At 44.3% G+C, this 21,174-nt stretch overlaps 1 protein-coding gene across 5 annotated transcripts in view; it reads left to right on the top strand.

Moving 5' to 3' along the window:
• Positions 1–21,174, top strand: part of ARHGAP10 (Rho GTPase activating protein 10) — a 375,744-nt gene that overhangs the window by 91,332 nt on the left and 263,238 nt on the right. For all 5 annotated transcript variants that reach the window (XM_060400981.1, XM_015101370.4, XM_060400980.1 and 2 more), the window contains 2 exons: positions 1,804–1,899; positions 1,973–2,034. In XM_060400981.1, coding sequence (XP_060256964.1) covers positions 1,804–1,899; positions 1,973–2,034 — 158 coding nt within the window. The remainder of the gene's footprint in view (positions 1–1,803; positions 1,900–1,972; positions 2,035–21,174) is intronic.

Raw genomic sequence — 21,174 nt, 5'->3', positions numbered from 1 at the left:
GATAGAACTCTCCCTGTTGCCAAAGGAGCTGAAGAGTCCCACTGACAAGAGAAGCCTCCTGCAAAGGAGGGCTGGAGAAGGGGACCATGCTTGCAGCCCATCATGTCTTACATGACGGTTGTGCTTTTGTGCTGTACTCCAAGGGTGAGAAGGTTTCTGGTTTAGCTTTGGAAGAATGAGGTTTCCGAATCCGTGACAGTGGAGGCTGTTGACAATGAGGGAAGCTATGCATATCAGGGCAGGGGTTCTAGGGAAAACCTTCTACCTTCTCCACAATTTGCTGTCAACCTGAAACTGCCTTAAAATAGAATCTGTTAAGAAAAAATTAAGAGGCCTTCTCTGGTTGTCTGGTGGTTAAGGATCCACCTGCCAACGCAGGGGACACGGGTTCCGTCTCTGGTCTGAGAAGATTCCACATGCCACGGGGCAGCTAAGCCCGTGAACCACTGCTAGAGAAAGCCCACATGCCACAGTGAGGACTCAGCGCCGCCAGAAAAAAAATGGGCAACCAGATCATGAGAGCGGCTGGAAGAACTGGTGAGGGTTCTTAGGAAGTTTAAGAAGTGAGCAGCAGCAGCTTGTCAAGGAGGGCATTGGGGAACCATTGTGCTTAATGAGTGGAGGTAAAGAGTGGGTTAGAAAGTTTTTTTTCCAATGTAAAAATAAGAAATTTTTTCTTTCACTCCTTGCTTGTTAGCTATAATACGATGACTAAAAAAGAGAAGCTTTTTGCTGCTACCATCTTACACCATCTTATTAAAAACAGCCCTCAGCGCTCATGCCCAGTGCTCCGGTTTCTTGTCCGAATTAATTTTTTGTGTAAGTGCTCTGATCAACAGTTACGGACTGGTGTTTTGCGTTTTCAGCTTTTCTGTTTGCTTGACAGGAAGGTTTACTTTAACCCAGTCTGTCAGTATTCATTGCAGTGAGCCAGGAGCCGTACAGGGTGCAGGTGTCAGGGAGCAGCGGCTGTTAAAGTGCTTTAGAAACAGGATTGCACCCTGGCAGGGGCGTGGGTTTTATACAAATAACTTTGGAAGCAATCAGACCTTTGCTGTTGTAGTAGCTGTGTGACCTTAGTGCTAATATCTCCATGGTAAAATGGGGATAACCTTTATTTTGAGTATTGAGTGAGGTGCAAGAAATACGTATCCTGTAGCATGGTGTGTGGCCTGTAACATAACTGTTAGCTTGCTACAGAAGTAGAATTTTCCACTATTTTCTGTGAATCATCAATTTAAACAGAAAAAATAGATGCAGCCCTATAGGTCTTTTGGAGAATGAATTTTTTCTGCCATTTAAGCTTGGCCTTTGGCTTACCTCGCTGTTGCTGTTTGCTTTGAAAGCTCTTTGAATCCTCTGGGTTTCTCCACCCAGAGCTGGAGCGTCAGTTCAGGGCTTCTGGTGGGCTGACTGGGCTTTGGGATGTTTATACTGGAAATCTCGGCACCTATGTGGATATCCCAAGCCTCGGGAGACGCTGTCACGTGTAGTGTGCCCCTCATGATAGCTGGAACTTGAATTGGCCCACCTTCTGACCTGAGTGAGCAGAGATCGGGAGAGTGCTTTTGGGAGCAATATAGATATTTCTCCAGCAACTGCTCCATCTTAGAACATAGCAGACAAACTCCCAGGGAGTGCCCAGGTGGGATGCCGGGCCCCTTGGCTGAGGAGCTGGGTTGTGTCTCATCACAGCTCATGTGGAGGAGAGCTCCACAGCTCTGGCATCTGGGGAGGAATCAGTTCATGCTAAACCTCGACTGGAAGCAAGGACGCCCATGGTCACTCCATCTGTCTTTCCAGGTCTCTCGGCAGCCCAGCGGAAGTTTGCGCACTCCCTCAGAGACTTCAAATTTGAGTTTATCGGAGATGCAGAGACTGACGATGAACGCTGCATAGGTACGTAAAGATGAGGTTTTCTTTGGCTTTCCTTTGCTTTGGCCACAAAATAATGATGCCTTTCTCCTTACAGATGCTTCCTTGCGTGAATTTTCTAATTTTTTGAAGAATCTGGAAGAGCAGAGGGAGATCATGGTGAGTGGTGGGGTGTTCATGGACACATCCGTCTTTAAATGGGGGGAAATCTGAGTGTAGAAGCTGGTTCTGGAGGAGGTTTTGGTGCATATATCTGTGGATGAGTAGAACCTGGTAATGGAAGCAAGCCTGGGTGAGGTTTGGGGAGCCTGGACTTCTAGTTCCGCAGTGGTGCTGCTCATGGTGAGATCTTGGACAAGTTTCTGAACCTCTCAACCAAAGCCCTGTGTCTTCATCTGTAAAAGGGTGTTTTGAACTGTATCAACACTTCCTAGATTTTTGTTAGGCCTGGAGCAGTTGCATTGAAATCAAGTCTCATGAAGAATCATCTTAACATATCACAAAGACAAAAGCAGGAAACTGATGGAAGGACTTCCATGCTGGTTTGGTGGTTAAGAATCCATCTGCTAATGCAGGGCACTTGGCTTTGGTCCCTGGTCTGGGAGCTAAGATCCCACGTGTCTTGGGGCATCTAAGCCTTTGAGCTGCAACTGCTAAGCCCACACCACAACTACTGAGCTTGTGTACCCTAGACCCTGTGTGTCGCAACAAGAGAAACCACTGCAATGAGGAGCCCACATGCTGTAACTAGAGAGTGGCCCCTACTCACTCCAACTAGAGAAAACTCATGGGCAGCAACAAAGAGCCAGTGCAGTAAAAAAAAAAAAAAAACAAAAACAACCAACAAAAAGGACAACAACTTATGGAGAGGCAGAGGGGTAGCAGGGCAGTGTTGGAACTTGCCTCATTCTGGGGGTTTCTAGGCTGTGTGCAGAGGAAGAGAACTTGAGCTTGCAAGACTTTAAAATCCCACTTTGCCTTGAAATACACTCTCCCAATAGGAGTAGTAATAGCCCCCCTCTGTGGAATGCTCTCCTTGTGCCCAGGGCTCTGCTGAGTGAACTGTGTGCATGATCTCATTTCACATGAATTCTGAGTGCATTGAATAGTATTTACCAACATTTCTTAAAAACTTGTATTTGTCTCCTGACATTCATTCACTCAACAGAGATTTACAGCAGAATCCCCATTGGATTATGATACACTGTACTGTCACCAGGTTTTTCAGGCCTTAAAAAAAAAGACAGTCTATTTTTTCTGTGTTCTCAAGAATGAGTACTTCTTAGAATTGTGTTACAGTGTAAGTGTATAAGCTGGAGGAGGAAATGGCAACCCACTCCAGTATTCTTGCCTGGAGAATCCCATGGACAGAGGAGCCTGGTGGGCTCCAGTCCTGGGGGGTGCAAAGAGTCAGATGTGACTGAGCAACTGAGCGTGCACATGTTAAGTGTTTGAGAGAGTTCAGCTGTGGTGGTCATACTCCTGAACGTGACAGCTGAGAGAATTGACCCTCACCCTGTGCCTGGTGCTGGTCTAGGCTGTGTACCTGTTACTCAGCCCTTTAATTCTCATATCAGCCTTGTGATATAGACCCTGTGATTGCCCCCGGATTCACAGATGCGGAAACAGGTGCAGCGCCTTGCCCAGGATCACGTGGCAGCTGAGGGCCAGAGTCAGGTCGGGCTAGAACCATACGCTCTGATCCGCCTGCCTGCTTCCTAGATGTTGCTGTCACAAGGCCAGCTGCTGGTCGGGATTTCTAGCTGGTAGAATTATAGTAGGAGAAGGAGGAGCAAGGCGCTGATTGTTTTTACCCCAAGTTGCACAACCAAATGTTGTTTCTTTTTAAAACCTATTTTTAATTAAAATTTTTTTATTGGTGTATAGTTAATTTACAATATGGTATTAATTTCAAGTGTACATCAAAGTCAATCAGTTATACATACACCAATATATCTACTCTTTTTAAGATTCTTCTCCCATATAGGCCATTACAGAGTGTTGAGTAGAGTTTTTGGTGCTTGCTATACAGGGGGTCCTTATTAGTCTATGTTATATACAGTAGAAAGCACTTATATTTTACTTAAAATAACCAATACCCATGGCCTCTAAAGGGTGTAACGTAATTCACACTGCACCCTAAATTCTGAGATGATTTGTGTCTGTTGTAAATACTGAAGTGGGCATGTGAAGGTACTGTGCTTGCACTGGGTTCTTTTCTGGCACAAACTGACATATTCAGCTATTATTAATATGCCCCTGTAGTCACTGATTCTTCAGCTCTTTAGAACAGTCTAAATGTCAGAGTGGATAAAAGTAGTGCCATGAAATCACCCTGTTAGGGCATGGAGTGGGTGTGGGCGTGTGGGTGGGGAAAGCGCATGTTCTTAGTTAATGTTAATAGTATCAGTGTTTTGTTCTCAACCCTCTTTGACCTTTAGTCCTATTTTCCTGAGCATTCTGCATATGTGTTTGATCTGCTTTTATGCTTCAGTTACTGTTGAGAATCTGAGCACACAGAGGCAAACCAGGCAAAGTCCCTGCCCTCAGGGAGGTTATAGTTTGGAAAGGAGAGGTGATAGACAAACTTACTGTCAAGTAGCAGTAAGCTACAAAATAAAACTGAGGGAATTACCTGGTAGTCCAGTGTTTAGGACTCTGCTCTCACTGCTGAGAGCCTGGGTTCAATTCCTGGTCTGGGAACTAAGAGCCCACAAGCCACCTGATGAGGCCAAAGAAAAAAAAGAAAAGAAAAACAAAATTGAGAAGGGCAAGGAGCCAGGGAGCAGGTTGGGGCACCATTACCTCTAGAGTGGCGTGGGAAGGAAATCTTTGCAGTGGAGAACCATGACGGCATCTTGGTACCCGGGGGAGAAGTTTAGGCAGAACGGTGCTGGAGTTTAACTCTACAGAAACACAGGGTGATATTCTGTAGCTGGTGCTCTGCATTCGTGGAGTTTGCCTTGGCAGATCAAAAATATTTGAAAAAAAAAAAAAAATTCTGGCAAGTTCCAAAAAGTAAAACTTGCATTTTCTACATGCTGAAACCCTTTGTCTATCATATACTATACATTGTAGTCACAACTATTTACATAGTATGTTCATTAGGCCTTATTGTGCTTTTCAGATATTGTGTTTTTATTGCAGGTTTGTGGCGACCTTAAGTTAAGCAAGTCTTTAGGTGCCGTCTTCCCAATGACATTTGCTCCCTTTTTGACTCGGTCTCATTTTGATAGCTCTTGTTAAAGTTCAAACTTTTTCACTGTTAATACATTTGTTGTGGCCGTCTGTGACCAGTGATCTTTGATGGCGCTGCGGCAAAGAGATCACGACTCACTGACGGCTCAGGTGATGGTTAGCATTTTATAGCAGTAAAATATTTCTAAGTTAAGGTATGTATATTGCTTTTTAAAGATATAAGGCTACTGCACACTCCGTGAACTGGTGGCTCAGATGGTAAAGAATCTGCCTACGATGTGGATGACCCAGGTTTGATCCCTGGGCTGGGAAGATTCCTGGAGAAGGAAATGGCAACCTGCCCAAGTATTCTTGCCTGGAGAATCCCATGGATGGAGGAGCCTGGTGGGCTACAGTCCATGGGGTCACAAAGAGTCGTACATGACTGAGCAACTAACACTTTCACTTCGTATTAAAAACATAGCTGTGTATACTGGGAAATCACAAAATACGTGTGACTTGCTTTGTTGCAACATTCGCTTTGTTACAGTTATCTGGAATTGAGCCTGCAATTCCAGTTTTCTAAAATTGAACCTCTAAGGTCTGTCTGCTTTTATTATGTATTGCAAGTCATCTAGAGATGATTTAAAGTATATAGGAGGATACGTATAGGTTATATGCAAGTATTATGCCATTTTTATGTAAGGGACTTCAGCATCCTTGGATTTTGGTGTCCGTGGCAATCCTTGAACAGTCCCCACTGGATTCTGAGGGACAACTGTATCTCTGGTTTCTGTGCCTTGAGACGAATTGGCTGGAATGTGGTCTTAGCTCCAGGCTGTCTGATAAAGAAAAGTGTGGGTCTCAGAGCTGTTGGGGAGCTGACCTGTTGATTGAATCTTCAGCGGCGCCGGGGGTTGATTGAGCCTCTGTCTCAGGCAGAATGAAGGTGACAGGGCTGGGTTTCCAGTGCAGGGTAGAAGTAAGAACGGGATGGTGTCTGTATAAGGCCATGAACCTCAGAAAGGAATGGGACAGCATGTCACAGCCCCTGTGTGGGGATGGTAGCTCCCAGATGGCAGGAGACAAACCAGAGCCAGAAAGCAGTGGAGGGCGGCCGCCACCGACCAGGGAGTGCAGCGGACACCTAGTGCTTCCTTAAAGTTAGTATCTAAACTGTTTAGTTTGGAAAATTGTGAGCATGTGCAGACGGAGAAATAGAATTAAACTACACATCCTCAGTGCCCGCCTTCAGTGGGCACTGCCGCAGAGGCAGTCCTGTTTCTCCTGAACTCCTCACCACCCCACCCCATTATTTTGACAGAGAGTCCAGTATTATATTGTTTTATCATAACTCTCAAAGAGAATGCTCTTTTGAACTACAGTATCCTTGTCAAAGATGGGCTCAATAAAGGATAGAAATGGTATGGACCTGACAGAAGCAGAAGATATTAAGAAGAGGTGGCAAGAAAACACAGAAGAACTGTACAAAAAAGATCTTCATGACCCAGATAATCACGATGGTGTGATCACTGACCTAGAGCCAGACGTCCTGGAATGTGAAGTCAAGTGGGCCTTAGGAAGCATCACTATGAACAAAGCTAGTGGAGGTGATGGAATTCTAGTTAAGCTATTTGAAATCCTGAAAGATGATGCTGTGAAAGTGCTGCACTCAATATGCCAGCAAATTTGGAAAACTCAGCAGTGGCCACAGGACTGGAAAAGGTCAGTTTTCATTCCAGTCCCAAAGAAAGGCAATGCCGAAGAATGTTCAAACTACTGCACAATTGCACTCATCTCACACACTAGTAAAGTGACGCTTAAAATTCTCCAAGCCAGGCTTCAGCAATACGTGAACCGTGAACTTCCATATGTTCAAACTGGTTTTAGAAAAGGCAGAGGAACAAGAGATTAAATTGCCAACATCCACTAGATCATCAGAACAGCAAGAGAGTTCCAGAAAAACATCTATTTCTGCTTTACTGACTATGCCAAAACCTTTGACTGTGTGGATCACAATAAACTGTGGAAAATTCTGAAAGAGATGGGAATACCAGACCACCTGACCTGCCTCTTGAGAAACCTGTATGCAGGTCAGGAAGCAAGAGTTAGAACTGGACATGGAACAACAGACTGGTTCCAAATAGGAAAAGGAGTATGTCAAGGCTGTATATTGTCACCCTGCTTATTTAACTTCTATGCAGAGTACATCATGAGAAACGCTGGGCTGGAGGAAGCACAAGCTGGAATCAAGATTGGCAGGAGAAATATCAATAACCTCAGATATGCAGATGACAGCACCCTTATGGCAGAAAGTGAAGAAGAACTAAAGAGCCTCTTGATGAAAGTGAAAGAGGAGAGTGAAAAAGTTGGCTTAAAGCTCAACATTCAGAAAACTAAGGTCATGGCATCCAGTCCCATCAGTTCATGGGAAATAGATGGGGAAACAGTGGAAACAGTGTCAGACTTTATTTTTTGGGGCTCCAAAATCACTTCAGATGGTGATTGCAGCCATGAAATTAAAAGACTTTCCTTGGAAGGAAAGTTATGGTCAATCTAGACAGCACATTAAAAAGCAGAGACATTACTTTGTCAACAAAGGTCCATCTAGTCAAGGCTATGGTTTTTCCAGTGGTCATGTATGGCTGTGAAAGTTGGACTGTAAAGAAAGCTGAGCCCCGAAGAATTGATGCTTTTAAACTGTGGTGTTGGAGAAGACTCTTGAGAGTCCCTTGGACTGCAAGGAGATCCAACCAGTCCATCCTAAAGATCAGTCCTGGGTGTTCATTGGAGGGACTGATGTTGAAGCTGAAACTCCAGTACTTTGGCCACCTCATGCGAAAAACTGACTAATTTGAAAAGACCCTGATACTGGGAAAGATTGAGGACAGGAGGAGAAGTGGATGACAGAGGATGAGATGGTTGGATGGCATCACCAACTCAATGGACATGGGTTTGGGTGAACTCCAGGAGTTGGTGATGGACAGGGAGGCCTGGCGTGCTGCGGTTCATGGAGTCGCAAAGAGTTGGACACGAGTCAGCGACTGAACTGAACTGAATCCTTGTCACACCTAAAAATAAACAGTAGTTCTTTGAGATTACAAAAGATTAGGCCATATTCATTTTTACCCATGAGTATCAGGGGAAAATGTAAATACGCCCCTGAGTATTTGCATTTTGTCTCTCCTATTACCTCCTTCCCGTAACAGTTGGATTTGTTGGAATCTGGATCCAAAGACACTGCATTTGATTGATAAGTTTCTAAGTCCATTTAATATATAGATTTTTCTTCCTCTCTTTCCCTCTTGACTTGAATTCTTGATATTGTTCCATTTGTTAATAGCACTACTACCTGAGTTATCAGTGAGTTATAATAATAAAATGAATAATGATGAGTGTTAAAAAAATGGCATTTAACCCATGTTGACATTATTTAGTGTTTCTTTCTAACTTTATAGTCAGTGATTGCTTGTTTTTAAACCATGAACATCGCATGGCATTATTATGGCTACTTTTGTTACATAACCTTGATCACTTAGTCAACAAAAAATCTTTGATGCTTTACCAGAATCCAGCCTGAAACTTTTGAGTAAGAAAAGAGAGGTGCCTCAACAAGTGTCCAATGTGGTCTTGAGTAACTGGTAAAAAGTGAATTAAAATTTATTATAGTAAGTGCTAAACAGAAGTACAGGGTGTGGTTGCCTGGAGAGGGGAATAGTGGAGCCTGTGCTTCCTGGGAAGGGCTTTATGAAAGAAGCTGTGTTTGAACCGGAGTTTGTGGGGTAGAACCTTGGGGGTGGGGTTCTTTGTATAGTTTAACAAACTCATACCCGCAAGCACAGTGACAAGGAAGTTTTTTCAGGAGCTAAAATGGATGCTAGTACTTTCTGAGAACTTTGGAAAACTCGTTTTTTTCTTAAAGTTGTTACAAAACAGCAGCATATTAAAAGTCACATATTAAAAAAAAAAAAGCATGGAAAATGACAGCTGTGAAATAGAGGTGGACACACTCTGAAATTGGTTCCAAGAGTTTAGCAAAATCTTCATGTCACTTAACCTTTAAAAGTGATTAGTCAGTAGATATGTGAAAAGATGCTCCACATCACTAATTATTAGAGAAAGGCAAATCAAAACTGCAGTGAGGCAACATCTCTTTCTGAGCAGAATGGCCATCATCAGAATATCTACAAATGAATGTTGGATAGGGTGTGGAGAAAAAGGAACCATCCTGCATGGCTGGTGAGGATGTAAAATGGTGCAGCCAGTATGGAGAGCAATATGATGGTTCCTCAAAAGAATAAAGATAGAGTTACCATATGATCCGGAGATCCTACTCCTGAGCATGTATCTGGACAGAACTATGATTCAGAAAGATATATGAAGCCGTATATTCACACAGCACTGTTTGCAGTGGGCAGGACATGGAAGCAACCTAAATGTCCACTGATGGATAAATGGATAAAGAAGATGTGGTGTGTAGACCCCCCCGCCTCCATACACTGGAATATAACTCAGCCATAAAGAAGAACAAAATAATGCCGTTTGTGGCAACATGGATGGAAATAGAGGGTATCATGCTAAGTGAAGTAAGTCAGAAAGAGACAAATACCGTATGATGTCACTGATGTGTGAAATCTAAAACAGGGCACAAATGAACCAGTGTGTGAAACAGAAGCAGACTCGTGGACATCAGGCTTGTTGTGGCTGAGGGGAGTGGGGGGAGGGATAGGCTGGGAGTTTGGGATTAGCAGATGCAAACTCTTACATATAGACTGCTTAAACAACAAGATCCTACTCTGTAGCACAGGAACTATATTCAGTATCCTGAGATAAACCATAATGGGAAAGAATATGAAAAAGAATATGTATATATAACTGAATTACTTTTCTGTTCAGCAGAAATTAACAGCATAAACCAATTGTACTTCAGTTTTTAAAACAGTGATGAGTATTTCCTGAAGTCCTAAATTAAATGATGGTACAGCATAATACTTATATATTTACAATTAAGTCATTAATATAATCTGTGTTTTAGAAGGCAAAGACTGGTACCACATATTTTTAAAGAAGCTTTCCATCTCCTAAATAAATGTTAAAATATGTTTCCAGGCTTTAAGGGATAAAGACATGAGCCTGGACGCTCAGCCATCAGGAACACATGCTTCTCTGTTTTGAGGCTCCAGGTGTGTGTGATTACACGCCTCATGTATGCCTCAGTGGGCTGGATACATGTATGTAGTTCGGCAAACACTCCGTGTCAAGGGCCATCAAGACAAAGGCGTAGTTCTGAGCCTTGAGTGGTTAGTGCTGCACTGGGGAGATTGCCTAATGTGTGCATTGTGGAAAGTTATTGGGGAATTCAGGGAAGGCACTTTAGAGACGTTGTTTCTTATCTGAGTTGATATATTGGAGTTAGCATGGGAATGAAAGATGGAAATGAAGCCCCAGTTTCGTTTCGTTTCTTTTTTTTTAACATTTACTTATTTGGCTGCACTGGGTCTCAGTTGTGGTATACAGGATCTTTAGTTGCTGCATGTGGGATCTAGTTCCCTGACCAAGGATTGAACCTGGGCGCCCTGCATTGGGAGCGCAGAGTATTAGCCACTGGACCACCAGGGAAATCCTCAGTTTCTTCCTTAAGGGAAAGTGGATTGAATGTGGGGAAGAGGGAAGCTGTGTTTGTATATCCTCCCCCCACCAATGGTGTCCGGCTCTGTAGCTGTTAAAATGAAGTGTTAGAAAGTGTAGAGAATGCCAGTCTAGGAAGTCAGTGGTTCCCTCCATGCGTGAAAGTCAAATTTCTATGAACGGATGTGCCATGTCCTTGAAAAGGCCAATATTGCCCTCTTTCAGGACAGTGTTTCCAAGTGAGTAGTTTTTTCCTGATCACGTTGCCAACTGTTGAGGTGGAGAGCCAAGTCCACGGGATGCCTGTGTCACTTCCGTACATATCCCCTGAGAGAAGTCCTGTGTGGTGTTCCCCTGCCAGAATTCCGGACATGCTCTCCCTGGCGGGGCAGGACATGCCGTACTTATCTGCAGTGGGCAGCTGGCCAGGAATTTAGGGACGTTTAAAATAGTGCTGTTGTGTTGATGATGATCTTTTGAAAGCCCTTCATGTTGTATTTACTTCTCCATGTGAGTCCTGTCATCCTGCCTTTTTAATTTTTGTCCATTGCTGTAAATCGGGGATTTTTCAGTGATGCTGAGTATCTGGGAGTTCTGGTACATCAGGGCAGTTGCACGAGGCCCAGAGGTGCAGGGAAGCTTGGGGGAGGCGGGTGTGTCTGCAGAGAGAAGCGAGAGCTTGCCCAATGGTGTCCAGACGTAGGCGGGCATCTTGTCCCTCAGTTGCACCTTCTCCCTCTTGAGCTGTCTGTGTGTGCACAGAATCTTCAGGCTTTTGAGACCTCTTCCTTTCTGTTTTTTCTTCGGCATGTTTTTCCCCACCACGGATTTTACTTTTGTGAACACACTGGGCCAGGAAACACTTGCTGGGTGATGGACCCTGAGCTTATGTCCTGATAAAGAAAGCACTAGGTTGAGTCCTGAAGACTTTAGTTAATATTGGGTTGGCCAAAAAGTTAGTTTGGGTTTTTCTGTACACTCTTACAGACCCAGTGGACTTTTTATCTAACCCAGCAGTTTGGATGCTTCCAGGCAAGGCACGATGGGTGTTTCCTCAACTCATTCTGACATGCTTCACTGCTTTCTCATCATTCTTATATTGTCTCAAGGATCTTCTGGAAGCATTTGCTTATGTGATTTCTGTATCTTTTGGGGGTTTTGACCCTGATTTTTGTTTCAAACTTTCTATGACAATTTTAAAGTTTCAAAAATGCTTCATGGTGTTATTAAAACAATATATGTGGGTTGTGTGTGTGTTGGTCTCTCAGTCGTGTCTGACTCTCTGTGACCCCACGGGCTGCAGCCTGTCAGGCTCCTCTGTCCATGGAATTTTCCCGGCAAGAATACTAGAGTGGCTTGCCATTTCCTTCTCCAGGAGATCATCCTGAGCCAGGAATCAAACCTGGGTCTTCCGTGTTGCAGGCAGACTCTTTACTGATTGAACCACTAGTGAAGCCCATGCGTGTTAATGTGAACTAAGTATCGTTTACCACTGGGAGAAATTTCCATGACATTCGATCTTTACTACCACTTTAGGTGGTGCTTTTCCAGGCGGGGTCCCTGGACCAGTGGTGGAACTGGGAACTTGCTGGAAATGCAGACTTCTCGGCGCCTCTCCAGACCTACTGAATCAGGAACTCTGGGGTGGGGCATGGCAGGCTGTGTTCTAATAACCCCTCCAAGGTTGTTGTGCGGCATTTCTACCTCTGCACCACTGGCCTGGGGTGCTCGAGAAATCTCCACTGGCCTTCTTAGTCTTGGGGCTGGATCTGTCTGAAAGTTTCTGCTGTTGTTGAGTCTCTCAGTTGTGTCCCAGTCTTTGTGACCCTGTGAACTGCAGCAAGCCAGGCTTCCCTGCCCTTCACTATCTCCTGCAGCTTGCTCAGACGTATGTCCACTGAGTCGGTGGTGCCATCCAACCATCTCAATCTTTGTCACCCCCTTCTCCTCTTGTCTTTGATCTTTCCCTGCATCAGGGTGTTTTCCAGTGAGTCGGCTCTTCATATCAGGTGGCCAAAGTATTGGAGTTTCAGCATCAGCCCTTCCAATGAATATTTAGGGCTGATTTCCTTTATGATTAACTGGTTTGATCTCCTTGCTGTCCATGGGACTCTCCAGAGTCTTCTCCAGCACCACAGTCTGAAAGCTGGAGCCACTGTGAATTGCTTTTTGGTGACTTTGTGCCTCTCAGGAGGTTACAGTAGCCTTTATGACCCTAAGTTTTAACGTGTCATTTCCAAAGTATTTTGGACTATATCTAGTTTGCTTTAATGGAACGGATTTCTGCTGTTAGAAATTTTACATATTTATGTATTTGCATCAGGTCAGTTGCAGCACGCGAGATCTCTGTTGCGTCTTGTGGAATCTCCTGTTGAGGCACGTGGGCCTCGTAGTTGTGGTGCAGGGGCTTGGTTGCCCCTCGGCATGTGGGATCTAGCTCCCTGAGCAGGGATCTAACTCAAGTCTCCTGTAGTGCAAGGTGGATTCTTAACCACTGGACCACCAGGAAAGTCCCTCTGCTGCTAGGAATTTACAGTGTTCTTTAGTTTGTGTTTAGTAATTGCTTCCGAATTCCTGTAAAGACATTACATGCCATTAGAAATACTGCCTTTCATGTCATCTATTTATATTTTATACAGTATATCAAACCTAATTTAATTAGTTCTGTTACAGATAAATGAATCCCTTGGCAGGCGCAATTCAGGTGGGAAAGAATCCACCTTCAACTTATTTATGAAAACTTTTCTCAGTTCAGTGTAAAAACTGTCAGTGATCTATATTTATGAAGAATTTTTCTCATAACTGACCTTTACAACTTGACAACACTGTTTTTCTGGGAAATCCACTATAATTCAGCCACATGCAGATGTCATGGTGAACCTTGTTCTTCAGGAATGCACCTTTTGAGAGTTGGATTTTTTTCTGACCTAGAATCCTATAGAGCTGGGGTCCCCAACTTCCGGATCTAATGCTGCTGATCTGAGGTGGAACTGATATCACAATCAAAGCAGAAACAAAGTGTACAATAAATGTAATGCGCTTGAACCATTCTGATACCACCACTGCGACTTGTGTGTGGACATCCCCGGTGGGTGGCCTGGGCTCCTCCCTGGCCCTCTCGCGTGAGGCCTGGCCTCCTGACTCAGTGTTCTCAGTGCTGGTGACTCAGGGTCATCCGTGGCCTTGCAGCCCTGTCATCGTCAGATACTACTTCCCTTGAAACTTGCGGTTCCTGAATTTCAGCTGTTTGGGCTTCTCCTCTGCTTCGGAGGAATCAGCCAGCTCTTGGGATGAACCAGTTAGTACTGACGTGAAGGAGTAAAAAGCAGGCCTTGACCCTTCCACCTGCCCCCGCCTCCCACAGACACACACACAGACACACACACTCACTACACACATTCTCCCCCAGCAGGACCAGAATGTCACCGGCCTGCTCAGTCAGCCGTCTCATCCACATTAGTGGGAATCCGTTCAGCTGCGGCCACAGTTTCCTGAGGCAAAGACTTTCATTCAGGTCCTGTTGTGTAGCACTTGAGCAGTATGGCTTTGGCTCCTAAAACAGAGACGAGGGAGAGCTTAGGGGAAGCTTGGGTGTAATCCCATCATTCCAAAAAAGGAGAGGAACAGGAACTGGAAGAGGTGGAATGATTTGACTTGGGCTCCCTGGTGGCTCCGACGGTTAAGAATCCGCCTGCAATGCCGCAGACTCAGGTTCGATCCCTGAGTCAGAAAGATTCCCCTGGAGAAGGGAATGGCAACCCCACTCCAGTATTCTTGCCTGGAGAATTCCATGGAATGATTTGACTTGTATCACAAAGTAAGTTGGTGGCAGAGATACAAAGAGAATCTTTATCCTGTCTTCTGGTAGTCCAGTGACAGTATTCCTTGCCTTTCGCTCCTCATGAGATTGAATACCCCCACCTCCACCTTTGAATATGGGTCAGATGTATGTGCCTTCTTACAGCTGCTGCCCCTCCCCAGGCAGCGGTCAGGAAGAAACATGAATTTGTTACCTGGCCTGGACAATAGTAACCTCTCACTAGTTTAGTCAACAGACCACTTAAGGACCACTGAAGGAAGAAATATAAATTCTGCGGGTGGTTGGAACACCATTGAGGCCTTCTGGGTGGGTCAGGGAAGTGCCAGTATTATTACCTAAAGATCAGGTGCCATCATTTTCAAAGAAAATCCGAGTACCACAATGGAGCATTCCTTAAAGAAATGATTCAGCTGTGGGACTCTTGATGGCACAGAAGGAAAACACATACGTGGGGAAAACCAGATATTGGTGACTAAGCTGAAACTGACTGAGAAGAGCTGGACTCTGAAGAAGCTTTAGAAATATCTGTGATATATTCTGCCTATTGTTGTTTTAAAAATGTACGCCCAGGAAGGGAACATGAGGGTCTTCCCTGTGGTTCGGTGCTTAAGACTTCCATGTAGAATGTGCAGGTTCGACCCGTGGTTGGGGAACTAAGATACCATGTGCCTCACGGCCAAAAAGCAAAAACATAAAACAGAAGTAATATTACAACAAACTGAACAGAGACTTTAAAAATGGGCCACATCAAAAAAAAAATTAAAAAAAAAAGATGTATGATAAAAATGTATTTGACTCCCAAAGATCATTTTCAGTAAATATGAAAGTTCTTAGAGTTGATAGTGAATGATGTTACTGGCAGCATTTCTTTTAATAGTATAGGAAAATATGGAGTGTCTTCGTTTTAGTGGCTTGTTAGATTTAATGAAACACAGTAGTACCGTTGTGGTGGGGACTGTTAGAGGCCCAGGGGAGAAGTGGAAGGAATATGGAATTGGGAGCAGAGGCAGACTTGATCTCCTGTTGCAGGAAGTGGAATCACCACTGGGCCTCATTGCTTCGAGGTTCCATCGCTGCATTAGTGTGGAGACCACGGTTCCCACATCTGCCCCCAGCCTGTGAATGAGCAGAGCAGAGGTACGAAAGCAGGCTCGTTCCTGTGGACTGGAGTCCTCCGGCAGGCAGCCATGGCTCGAGCAGTCCCTGATGGCCTAGTCCAACTTTCTCTAGGACTGCACTGCAGTCTAACCCCACGGGCACCCGCCCCACGTTCCTTCCTTCCTTGTCTCCTTTCCCTGGGGCCAGACGTTCATGGACATCTAATGACTTCCGGCCTCCCCTGGCTCCTCCCCACTTTTCTCTCATAGACGTTTCTCAAATACCTTGTCCTTCTAATCCAGTCTTGGTGTCTGCTTTTTAGAGGACCTGGTCTAACACTGTTCTGAAGGAGAGAGAATGTGTCCATATGTTGCAAGAAGGGGGGCCCCCTCTAGGACCTTAGAATGGGTTCTTGTTTAACACTCAGAAGTGAATTATTCAAGACACCCATACTGGCAAAGCAAGAGACTTTATTGGCAAGGGGCACCTGGGTGGAGAGCAGCAGGGTCAAGGAACCCAGAAGGATGGCTCTGCCACGTGGCTCCCAGTCTTGGGGTTTTTAGTGATGGGGTTAGTTTCCAAGTTGTCTCCGGTCAATCATTCTGACTCATCAGTCAGGCAAGATGGGTTCCAAACAGGAGGATTCTGGGAGGACGTGTGGACTAGCATCTCCTGTGTCTTTTTACCTTTCCTGAACTCTTCCAGTTGGTGGGGGCTTGTTAGTTCCATGTTCCTTACCAGGAACTCCTGTTGCAAATGGTCACTATGGTGCTTGGCCAGGCTGAGCGGTTTCAGTCAGTGTTTCCCTTAACACATATGGGAAACTCAACTTGGGCATTCATGGCGCCTTTATCACCAGCAGCAGGCAATTGATCCATAAATGCTGTTCTTTATATTATATAATTTTGTGAGAGACTCCTGCTTCGTAAAACAAACACATTTGAATGCCATTATGAGCTGGGCAGAGTTCTAGCACCTGAGGATACAGAGAGAACCTAGGCCCTATTCCAGGATGAGGTGCTTAGCTCGTGGCTACGCAGCAGAGAATGAATTATCAAGGGCCCTGCTGCCCCAGGCCTCACAGAAGGGGTGGACAGCTCGCCTCTTTGTCTTTGGTCAAAAGTGTAGGTGTTCTTTTCTGAATAGTTCTCCTTTCTACCTCTGTCTGTCTCTCATATTTTCTTTATTCAGCAATTTATTGTCTCCTTGTTCATGACGTCCCATTTCTAGCTATGCCACTGAGTTATACTGTTTACCTCAGAAATTAACTTTTCCTTATTTACAGTTAAAAAAATCCCTCTAATTTTCTCAAGATACTTTTACAGCTTTGTGACAGGTTTAACTTTCACTCCTGTGGCATTTTATTCCTCCTCATGATGTTCTGCCCAAGTATTTATTTTGTCTAAAAAATAGAAGCCAGGTTTTCGTGGTCCCTCAGGCACAGAGGGAATGAGGCTCAAGGTTAAACATCCACACATCCTTATTAGGTTGTGCTAAGTCGTGTCCTGCCCTTTGAGACCCCGGGGGCTACAGCCCGCCAGGCTCCTCTATCCATGGAATTTTCCAGGTAGGGATACTGGAGCGGGTTGCCATTTCCTCCTCCAGGGGCTCTTCCAGACCCAGGGATCGAACACGCATCTCCTGTTTATCCTGCTTTGCAGGCGAATTTTTTACTGCTACACGACTGGGGTAGCCCCTTATTAGGTAAAACCCAATAGGAGAAGGCAGTGGCACCCCACTCCAGTACTCTTGCCTGGAAAATCCCATGGGCGGAGGAGCCTTGGTGGGCTGAAGTCCATGGGGTTGCTAGGAGTCGGACACGACTGAGCGACTTCACTTTTCACTTTGATGCATTGGAGAAGGAAATGGCAACCCACTCCAGTGTTCTTGCCTGGAGAATTCCAGGGACGGGGGAGCCTGGTGGGCTGTCTATGGGGTCGCACAGAGTCAGACATGGCTGAAGCGACTTAGCGGCAGCAGCAGCAATAGCTTTTGTTGGAAGATTCTTGATTTTTCCTAAGTATAAAAAGCAAACAAAAAACACTGAAAAACCTTTCCTGGTGGGCTCTGTTTGACTTAAATAATTGAATAAAATTGGTACTTTTATTTTGATTAATGCCCTTCAAAATTGATGCTTCCCTCCCCCCACCCCCAAGCAGTCCCCAAACAAACCCTAAGATATTTGTTTTTAGAAAATAGGCATTAAGTGCATCTTAAAATTTTGTCAAAGTCACTCAGTTGTGTCCAACTCTTTGCGACCCCATGGACTATGCAGTCCAGGGTAGTCTCTAGGCAAGAATACTGGAGTGAGTAGCCTTTCCCTTCTCCAGGGAATCTTCCCAACCCAGGGATTGAAACCAGGTCTCCCCCATTGCAGGCGTATTCTGTACTAACTGAGCTATCAGGGAAGCCCTTTTCGAGGGTGAGGTGGCCAAACATCAGGGGCACTAACTCAGAGCAGAAGTAGTCAGACCTTGAGCTCAAATCCTCTAGCTTTGTTAGGTTTCAAGCTGTTGAGAATTAGGACTGAAAGTTGAAGAACTTTTATTCCTGAATTGTCTGAATAAAAGCACAAGCGTGGTAACTGAAGTCATGCATTTGGAATATATATATCAATATTTTACAAATTATGGTCCCTAGGTTTTTAAGTGAAATTGCCATGGTCTGAAAGAATCAGACGTTGAAGGAACCATCTCCTATTAATTGGCTTCTCATTTTCAGGTGCAAACCCTGCAGAATTAATGTGCAGACCCTCTGCACCTATGTCCCAATTAGAGCTTATTTTACAGGTCCATTAAAATGCTCTCCAATTCTTAGCTGGTGAGTTTGAGCTATTACCACTAGAAAATTTAATTTCATATTTTTCCATTAATTCTTTTCTCTGACCAGGAGGGATTAACTTAGCTTGTACTGTGCTTAGAAATAAAATTACATCCAAGGATTTATTTATTTTGAAGTTAAAATTGTTTCTAGCATGATATACTCTTCCTCTTTTTACTTAATGGTATTAAGTAGGCAGAGAGCAAGTAATGTCCTGTGTAGTTGAGAATACACAGGCAACAAAAGAAAATTGTTTTTCCTGTGGTCTAAAAACAGAACTAGACAGCATATAAAAAAGCAGAGACATTACTTTGCCAACAAAGGTCCCTCTAGTCAAGGCTATGGTTTTTCCAGTAGTCACGTATGGATGTGAGAGTTGGACTATAAAGAAAGCTGAGCGCCTAAGAATTGATGCTTTTGAACTGTGGTGTTGGAGAAGACTCTTGAGAGTCCCTTGGCCTGCAAGGAGATTCAACCAGTCCATCCTAAAGGAGATCAGTCCTGGGTGTTCATTGGAAGGACTGATGTTGAAGCTGAAACTCTAATACTTTGGCCACCCCATGCGAAGAGCTGCCTCATTGAAAAGACCCTGATGCTGGGAGGGATTGGGGGCAAGAAGAGAAGGGGACAACAGAGGATGAGATGGTTGGATAGCATCACCGACTCAATGCACATGAGTTTGGGTGAACTCCAGGAATTGGTGATGGACAGGGAGGCCTGGTGTGCTGTGATTCATGGGGTCGCAAAGAGTCAGACGTGACTGAGCAACTGAACTGAACTGAAAAACAGAGCCTAAGTGAGGAAATGCTGGCCTAGTATTTGTCTCTGTGGCAGGACTCTTTCAGCAAAACCAGCTGTGAAACTGTCATTTTTTGCCAACATTATAGCCTTAAAAAACAAAGGGAAGGAGGACTTTAGTGTTCATTTAAAATTTCCCTTTAAGATTTGAGCCTTGATTGATAGGGGGAAGGTATAGTTCAGAGGGAGAAAGAGCTAGCAAAGGAGCATGTGGATGGGGAGTAATCTAATTAAAAGAGAATTGGTTTAATCAGGAGAAAAATCTTGTTTCGGAACATGGAGAAGGATAGCACTGAAAGCAGTTAGACAAGACGGTTTCAGGTTCTGAACTTTAAAAAAAATATTAGTCTAGATGCTCACTTTGGTGGTCTAGCTTTTCTGAACAGAAAGGAGGTTCGCTGTTTATCTGGCTGCCTTGGGTCTTAGCAATGGCACACGGGGTCTTCATTGCATCACGAGCGATCTTCCTTTGCAGCACGTGGACTCTATAGTTGTGGCGTTCGGGCTGAGTGGTTGTGCTGGGCAGCCCTTAGTTGTCCATGACCTGTGGGGTCTTGGTTCTCTTAGTTCCCTGACCAGGGATTGAACCCGCATCCCCTGCATTGCAAGTAGACCACCAGAAAGGGAGTTTATTAAAGAATAGTGCTAGCTTGCAGTATCTTTTTGGGAACTGGGAATAATGCCGAGGGTTGTACCGCAGAGTTGGGCTTGAAGAGTGCCGCTGTTTCCACCACGTGTGCACCAGCAAATCCACTCCCCCTGGTGGCTGTTGGTGGAACTGCTGTGCCTGGGAGGGAGGAGTTGCTCCCACCACCAGGACTTGGTTTCCAAAGTACTGTTGCTCAGATGCTCAGTCGTGTCTGACTCTTTGCAACCCCATGGACTGTAGCCCGCCAGGCTCCTTTGTCCATGGAATTCTCCAGGCAAGAATACTGGAGTGGGTTGCCATTTCTTCCTTCAGGGGATCTTCCCAACCCAGGGATCGTACGAGTTTCCAAATCAAATTCTTGAGTGGGGGGTCACTGACTAGTGGAACTCTGGACAGGTGCCAGGACCTCAGGCAAGATAGCAGGGAAAGCAAGTGTCTGTCATTTTGGGTTTTGTCCTATTTGGGAGGAGAATTTCTCAAACGTAGAAGGGAGGTTTCAAGTATCCAGTAGCCAAAAAGACAGATATCCGCTACCTATATGTTTATGCCTGATGGTAATGCAATACCATTTTCCCATGAAAAGATTATACCAGAAATTTTTGGATAGCTGAAACTTCCTTACTTTTAAGTATGCATGTATGTGTCTGCCAGATAATCAGATATGTATTATCATGATTTAGTTGATTAAATGTGTGTCTGTATTTAAAAATTAAATTACCAGTGTATACTTTACGAATATTTCCCATATTTCATGAAGTTATTCCAGCTCTTGACACCTTTGCCATTAATGTGATTATGGCATTCTAAATGCCATAATGATGCATTCTAAATTTTTCAGCACAGCTTTCCTTGTGGCCACATCAGTCTGAGTTCTTTGAGATACAGACTTCTTTAAAATGTCTTTCTGATGCTTTCACTGGAAATTTTATCTCAAGCTACAAGTACCGCCTTATAGCATGTTTGGATAGTCTCACTTTAAAAAATTATTCCTGAGATGTATTTTCATGGCTTTCTGTTTTTAAAAATTTACTTTATTGAGGTGTAGGTGATTTACAGTGTTGTGTTAATTTCTGCTTAACAGCAGAGTCATTCAGTTATGCGTGTATGTTCATTCATGACTTTCTTAATGTAATCAATCACTTAGCTTGTTCTTCTAGAGTGGTTTTTATGAAATTACTGAGCATCTCCTGAATGATAAATAAATCTCTTCAATTTCTTAGCTTCCCCTTGTGTTTGTAAGTCAAACCTCTTTGTGATCTCTATGCAGCTGAAACTAGGGGTGTTCAGGGCTATTTTAGGCTAAGAGTCT

This window comes from Ovis aries, chromosome 17 (genome assembly GCF_016772045.2).
Source record: "Ovis aries strain OAR_USU_Benz2616 breed Rambouillet chromosome 17, ARS-UI_Ramb_v3.0, whole genome shotgun sequence".
In the NCBI taxonomy this organism is placed as follows: Eukaryota; Metazoa; Chordata; class Mammalia; order Artiodactyla; family Bovidae; genus Ovis; species Ovis aries.
Note: the sequence above shows the minus strand (reverse complement) of the source record. Positions and strands in the feature narration are given on the sequence as shown.